Source organism: Gavialis gangeticus, unplaced genomic scaffold, assembly GCF_001723915.1.
Source record: "Gavialis gangeticus isolate Ggan-Ray unplaced genomic scaffold, GavGan_comp1, whole genome shotgun sequence".
In the NCBI taxonomy this organism is placed as follows: Eukaryota; Metazoa; Chordata; order Crocodylia; family Gavialidae; genus Gavialis; species Gavialis gangeticus.
Window position 1 is genome coordinate 765,117 of NW_017729028.1, and position 7,459 is coordinate 772,575.

Here is a 7,459-nt window from a genome sequence, read left to right on the forward strand (position 1 = left end):
CCCCCCGCCCCCGCCCTGACGGCGCTGTGTTGCAGGGGGGAGTGCCGCGAGCAGGTGGACAAGTACCCGGCTGCCCGCTTCAAGAAATTCGCTAGGGAGGAAGACGCCTGGGCCTTCGTTGGCAGCGCGGCGCAGCCGTTCTCGGCCCCCTCGCCAGGTACCAGCTGGGACAGGTGGTGGGGGGTAGCGTGTGGGGTGCCCAGGCAGCTGGCTGCCTGGGCTCCGCTGCGTTGCAGAACATTACAGAGAAGCCCCAGCCCCAAGTCAGAGTCCTGCAGGGCTGTGCCGCAGGCCGCTTGTGGTTCCTGTGCGGTTCTGGGCTGGGAGCAAAGTGAAGAAGCCACTGGTTGCGAAGTGCTGGAGAAGCCATATGGGACCCATGCCTTTGCACTGTCCCCACTCCTGGGTTTTGTCTCGTAGGTGCCTTGGCAGTGCCTCTGCACTTCACAGCACTGGCATTGAGCGGCATCTCGCAACCCCTTGGGATCAGGGTGGCCCGCAGCTGCTCCATGTTGTAGCCTGAGGCAAGTGTGTCCCAGGTTGAGCAGTTAAGGAACCAGTGAGAACGAAGAAATTTAAATAAGCCAGAGACAAAGTTGTAACAGGAAAAACTTTGTATTTAACAAAACCTAAAGAATATTACATCTATACAGCACATGGAAAGGGATTGTAGGAATTTTGACTTGTGGGTTTCTTTACTTTCATAACTATTAATGATGCCTTATTCATTTTGCTTCTCTCTGTGAAAGAGAGCTGGAGATTCAAAGGAGGCATTCAAACGTTAACATGTTACTATTGTCATAATGCTTTACTTAATAAAACGACAAAACATAGCACTGTAAATGGATGTTTGTGTTTGTAGAAATTTTAAATCTGTTTCTTCCTAAGGTGCAAGTGAGTCTTCACATGTGGGATGGGAAAATGATAGTTCTGCAAATTACCTAGAAAGATTAAGTCACAGTTGCAGCCCATGCAAAAGACCACATGAGCCATCTTCTGAGGAAGAGCAGAAAGCAAAGCGTGCAAAGTGCAGTGAAGCATACTTGGCCTCTTCTGAAAGAAAAGATGCATCTTCTGAAAGCAAAAATGCATTTTCATATATGGGTAAGCCTCTTTATTGGGGCCATAATTCCTCGGTGTGCTCAGTTGCCTCTTGGAGTAAGGAGCGTGTTTTTGTGTGCTGTGCGTTTTAACTTTGCTAGATACTAAGCAATCTATCGTGGTATTCTAACTCTCTCAGTAAAAGCCCAAACGTGGCCTAATAGGAGATTTGACTATTTGGAAATAAGTTACGCTCTGATAAGGTGATAAAAGGAAGTTTGTGACCACGGACCATATCCCAGTGAATATATAGTAGAGAAAAAAATGTTGATTAAAAATGGCTTGGTGACGCATCTTCTCTCTGAATCGCTATTGAAAATCGCCTAGTGGTTGGTGCATCTCCCACTAAATAGTCTTCAGTACTGTTTCAGAAGCTGAGACTTGAGTTCATGTCAGTGTCATACTAATGTGACCCCTACGAGGCTGAATATACAGCAGCGTTGTTATGAATTGTGGCTGCTGCAGTTCTGAAAACCGCAACCTCTTTTTCTGTTGCCAGATGTCCAGCCCTATGGGCCAAATCCCTTGTGCTGTATCTCTGACATCCCAGCTCTATGCTGCTGAAAAGCTGGGAATATGAACTGATCTGCTGTTCGGTTCACAGTAATTAATTTACTGACAGCAAAAGATGGGAGCTAGTAAGCTAAAAGCTGTAGAAACAAAGTGTCTGTGCAAATGCCCAGTTTAGAGAAGTATTGGATATCAGAATCTTATCTCAAAGATTAAAGCAGAGGAAAGGAAAAAAAGAAACTAGCAGCAACAATTTCAGGCTGTTAGAGGTAGGAGAAATCTGCATGACTTGAAACTCTGCTTGTCAAACTAATGCATTTAGAATTTGTTTTGTGAAAGTTGACTACCAGAATTAGTATCTGGAGGCACTTGGGCAAGGTTTTCTTTGAGAAGCTTTGGAATCTGAAAGATTTTCTTCCTTGACCTAGATTCAGGGCCATGCTAGGTTTCCAAGCATACTGCAAAGCTTTCAATTTGTTTTAAAGGGGGAGCTGGATTATAGAATCATAGAAAGCTATGGTAGGAAGGGGCCTCAGGAGGTCATCAAATCCAATCCCTTACTCAAAGCAGGACAATCCCCAAGTAGATCACATCTGAATTGAAAACACTTCAGGGTTTTTTTTGAAGGGAAATACTCAACTCTGTTCTTTAAAAGTGCATTTTGTGGTTTGATTTAGGTGTAAAGCTGTTCCCTACAGGCATGGGTCAGAACTTTGATGTTAGTTTTTTGTTTGTTGTTATTTTTTTTAACTAGAATTGCAGTGAATACAGTATAAATGCTTAAATTCTCAGAGAAGCTGAATGTCTTACAAGAAGACTCTTGTATAAAAAATAACTTGGGAGGCTCTGTGGCAATGCGTGGGGGTGCATGTGCACCCCCTGAGAGCTACTGCTCCCCTTGACAGCCAGCATCCCCCACTTAGGTCATGGGCAGCGGAGCAGGCGGGAGTGCTTATGCTCCCCCTGAGAGCGCCAGCTGAGGAGTGAGGGTGCCAGGAGAAGTGCCCCTGGCACTTCTGGGCCAGTGTGATTGGGGGGACCCCCTGGTCACTGACTGGCTGCTGGGGGGCAAGTGCCCCCCACCCCTTACTCAAGAGGCACCAGTTGCCCATGGGGAGGCTAGACAGTAATTGAGGCTGTTAGGAAAAGCTGAGGCTAAAATGTTGATGTTTTGCATCATTACCAATGAATAAGTATGTGTGTATTGTACAGGTTAGAGTGGTACTTGAGAAGTTTGTGGGGCAGGGGGAAAGTAATTTTTCAAATAAAAGTAAAAAAAACTACCATAGAAATTGCCAAATTTTTTTGTTTTGTGTTTTATTTGGGGGGAGAGGTTGTGGGGGTTGGGTTTTTTTTTTACTATTTCAACTCTCAGTCTTGACAGTATTCTCTTTCTTGCAGGTGACTTTGCAGTTGTTTTTACAGATGGCTGCTGCTCAGGTAATGGACATAAAAAGGCATGTGCAGGAATAGGTGTCTACTGGGGGCCAAATCATCCTTTGTAAGTGTTCTGAGTTGTGACTTTAAATCTCTCTAAACCAGTAATTTCTTAATGCTGGTCTTGTGCATGACTTCTAATACATTCAGGCAAACAAATGCTCAGTCTGATTATCTCACCAAAATCAAATAAGTAGCAAGCCAAAAGGAGACAAATCAGATGCATAACTGAAAGATTAAATGTGTTTTGAGGAGAGTAGAAATAATTAAATATGCTAGGAATGTGGACAGAATATAACAACCTGGACAAATGCAAGGGCATGTGTTAAGGGAAATTGCATTCAGGCTTTTGTACAAGAGTTTTCACAGGGGAGCAAAAGTTTATTAAAGCTGCTGTTGCTTTCATTGTAGGCCATGCTTCCCTATTGGCAACAGGGCCAAGCTGCCCAAATATCAAATTGTAGCTCTTGAGCTCCCATGAAACGAAGGATTTTAAGTAGATTTCAACTGAAGATATTTTTATCTCGCTTCTGTCAAAGGCAGTATTTATACATGCATTTCAACGTTACATGTATTAATCTGTCTCATATTGCTTTTAAACAGAAATGCTAGTGAAAGGCTTTCTGGACGGCAGACTAACCAAAGAGCTGAAATATATGTAAGTTGTAAACTTTCTAAAACTCATGTGGTTATGGAAAATAACTGAAGGTTCTGGCTCTGCATGACTTTACTAACTGTTTAAAGCCCACAGTGTAGAACTAGAGCCCTGCTTGTCTCTGAGATCTTCTACCCCAGGTGTGACTGAGATATGGCCTCCAGGCCGGCAGAGCAGTGTCATCTGGCCCATGGTGTTCCCTGCTGGTCTGAAAATTTGGTGATGGGAGAACTATGACTGGATTAATAGCTACAGCTCCTGGAGCCACAGTAATTAAGTCTGGTGCCAAATTTCTGGGCCCATGGGGAGAACTGTGGGCCAAATTACATGATTCAATATGTCATATTGGGCCTGTCCTACTTTACCTATTCTGGAAGGTCAGATGAATTGGACATCACTCCTCTAGCATATGGCGAGTTCCATGCTGATTAAAATTCAAGAAAAAAGCTGCCATTGCTGTTGATAGTGTCTGCATAGGAGTTGGCAGTAAAAGCTGCTGTAATCTGCAACTTGCCTAACTAGCCCACTGTTTGAGACTTACTGAACTTAGTTCTGTTTAGTATGATTCAAGAACAAAAATAAGAAGTAGAAGGGAATTCAGAGAAACAATAGCAACATTTCAATGTAGTAGAACCTTGGCGCTCTTTGGAGTTTGTGGGAGACAATAACAGATGTAATGGAAGTATACAGAATGTTTAGTTAATGAAGGTAATGCAAATACTTCTATTCAAGAGCAAATAAACTTTTCTTTATACTGGAAGGCAATACTTAAAACTGAAGTGACACAGGCTTCTCAGCATGTTCCCTAAAAAAATAGGGCAAGTTTACTTTCACACTTCAGGAACTAAGCCAGTTTTTACTTGGGTGGGCTTAAGTAGTACCTTTCCCTAGTAGTGTAATAGACTATGATGGTTCCACACTGGGAAGGAAGGTAGCTTGTTTGCTACCTCAAGTTTATTGCTATATTTGCAATAAATAGTATGTTTGGAGGCTGGGGTTAAAAGGAGAAAGCCTTGTTCACTTGCATGCTGGTTGGGAGGAAGAACAGGCTTCCACTGCGCAGTGGTTTGATTGGTACCTACGAGAACCTCTCTTGGGGATGGCCAGATAGTAGAGGATCATTTGGTGGCCTTTTTTTGGTACCAGCGGCTTTCCTGTTGCTAAGTTACATTTCATTTGGCAATTTGCACCTTTTTTGTCTCGCGTGATATGGGAATCAATTGTGTTACAAACCTAGGAGCAACGCAGTCACACCTGGCTGCTCTGTGATTGCCTGCTATGATGTTTCTTTCATAGTCCTTTGAGTATTTTTGGTTGGTTAATGCCAGGGAAGATTAGTGGCTTTCAACACTGTCACTAGTTGTCCTGCTTCTATGTACTTAAAGTTCACATTGTTATTCTGAATTATGATTCCATTGAAACATTTCCTTAAGGCAGCCTGCAAAGCAATTGAGCAAGCAAAGAGTCAAAACATCAAGAAACTGGTTATTTACACTGACAGCAAATTCACTATTAATGGTAAGTTAATAACTTTTGGCTCTGCTGTTAATGAAATGCATAAGAGCACATAGCTTCACTTGATTAACCCTGAATAACTGGTTCTGGAGGAAGAGGGTACAGAACAGAAAATGGGTAACTCATTGCAATTTCCAGTTACTGTATGGGGAAGTGTCTTTGAGCATGCACTGGAAAGCTGGCCCTATGCGCTGTATGTATCAAACTCTGGATTAGGTACTGTACATAGTTGGGAGATGTGATGAAATGGTGAAAAAATACTTAAAATTTCAGCACTGAGGATCTCTAGAGGAACCTTTTGAGAAGCATAGGATGCAAAAGATAGCAGCACTGAAATATTTCAAGGCTTTTTGATTTTTCTCTAAAGGGGAAAGGCAGATTCTTCACCTTGATCTAGTTGGTTGGCAAGCTGAATTTTTTTGGGTCCTATAAATAATACATGGTGTGATTAGTAAGATCTCTATGAATAAACTGTACTGTCTGCCATTCTCTCAGTCTCTTGTGATCTTTCAGTATATAGTCATGTCTTGAATTTCTAAAGTAAACAGCAAGCAGTTAAACTTTTAGATCTCTTATGCATCTTAGTTTTGGGAGGAAATGGATATGAAACCTGCATTCATTCCTTGTAGATGGCTGAATTCTTGATCTAAGACTGATAACTATCGCTTTTTGTACATTCCTTCCCTTTCCTTTCTCAGCTTTTCTTGTTGTAAAATGTGAATGCAGAGTGTGCTATTAGATTGCATTGATATATTTAAATTATTTCAAGGTGAATACAGTTGGCATGCTTAATGATTTGGGAGTAGTGCCAAGACAGGCTTCCTCCTTAGTCAGATGAGGAAATAGTGCCATCTGTTTTGTCTGTTTTCTTTCCCAAAGTTGGGAGGTTGCTGCATAGTGGAATAACTGAGAATTTTTCTGGAGCTGCAGAGGAAGTTAAACTTAACTTGGACGATTTCTTTTTTCTCCTGAACTGTGATCCAGCAGATTGAAGGATGCATGAATATGAAATAATCTAAGCCTTTTGTTGTCTCCTGTAAAGGTGTATCGTGTCACTTGAAGACACTAGGTCTGTTTGCAGACATTGTGGAGGGGGTGGGAGAGAGAAGAAACAAAAATGACCTTTTACTTTAAACTTTTCCTGTGCTGAGCCCAGCACATGCCCAAAAGAAGCAGTGCATTATTTGTACCTGGCTTTCCCAGTTTCTTCAGAAATCAAGTGCTTTAGTGGGGCTTTTTTGGTGCTTTTAGCTAAAGCTAACTCAATCAGCTACTAGATAAAAGTGCCAGAAATCCCTGCTGAAGCACCCAGCTTGTACAGACACTGTGGAGCAAAGTTAAAGTAATGTGCTGCTGTTTCAGGTTTTGTGTTTTTTGTTTTGTTCCCCGTCGCCTGTCAGTGTGCAAGAGCTTGTCACTTTTTTGTTCAGATGTCTCACACTCTGGTCACTCACTCATGTGGGAAGCATCATAAGAACAGGAGTACTATATGTCAGACCAATGGTCCATCTAACTCAGTAACCTGTCGGTGATGGTGACGAGCCATAGAGTCTTCAGAAGGAGAGTATATGAATGGGATGCATCTCAAGTGATCCATCCTCATTGTATCCTCGGTGGTATTGATCATCATTGGTTTAAGATAGTCAGCAGACTTATCCCCAGCATCATCATATCCCAAAAGTGTAGGAATATCTAATGAAGAGCTTGGTGGACCATAAAATGAAGAACAGCAGAGAATCTGGAGAGATTGCACAAAGTGGTATAGGGCATAGCAAAGAAGAGAGAGAGAGATTCTTTTGACTGCTCTCCCTTCAGTATCCCCTCCAGTGATCATCTCTGAAGTGGTGGCTGAGGAGCTAGTACTGATTATAGAACCAGAAACCATCTTTGCAGCTTCTATAGGGCTTGAATGCGTTCTGAAGAAGGAAGTAGGTAGTTGGTTCCCTGTTCTGAGCCACCTCACTACTTCCTGCCAAACAGAATCTAGATTGCAAGACTGCTGCCAAGAAGTAGAATTGCTTGTGGCAGAATTTGAAAGTTAATTTGGCAGTATGTTTGTTTTGTTTGTTTGTTTGTTTGTTTTCTTCTGCCATGCTACCTTCAAATTGGGCATATTTGCTTTTGAGAGGAGGAAGAAGCAGCTGTGTCTGGTGACAAAAGTACTGGTTGTGTAGTAGATGTGGCAGTAGTTGTTATGAAAGCAAACATTGTTACTTCACTAGTTAGTACTTTATGTTCATA

At 42.2% G+C, this 7,459-nt stretch overlaps 1 protein-coding gene across 1 annotated transcript in view; it reads left to right on the top strand.

The window, feature by feature from the left end:
• The window catches only part of RNASEH1 (ribonuclease H1), a 17,547-nt gene that overhangs the window by 297 nt on the left and 9,791 nt on the right, over window positions 1-7,459 (top strand). The window contains exons 2-6 of the mRNA XM_019520707.1: window positions 36-157; window positions 889-1,104; window positions 3,013-3,112; window positions 3,652-3,706; window positions 5,137-5,221. Coding sequence (XP_019376252.1) covers window positions 36-157; window positions 889-1,104; window positions 3,013-3,112; window positions 3,652-3,706; window positions 5,137-5,221 — 578 coding nt within the window. The remainder of the gene's footprint in view (window positions 1-35; window positions 158-888; window positions 1,105-3,012; window positions 3,113-3,651; window positions 3,707-5,136; window positions 5,222-7,459) is intronic.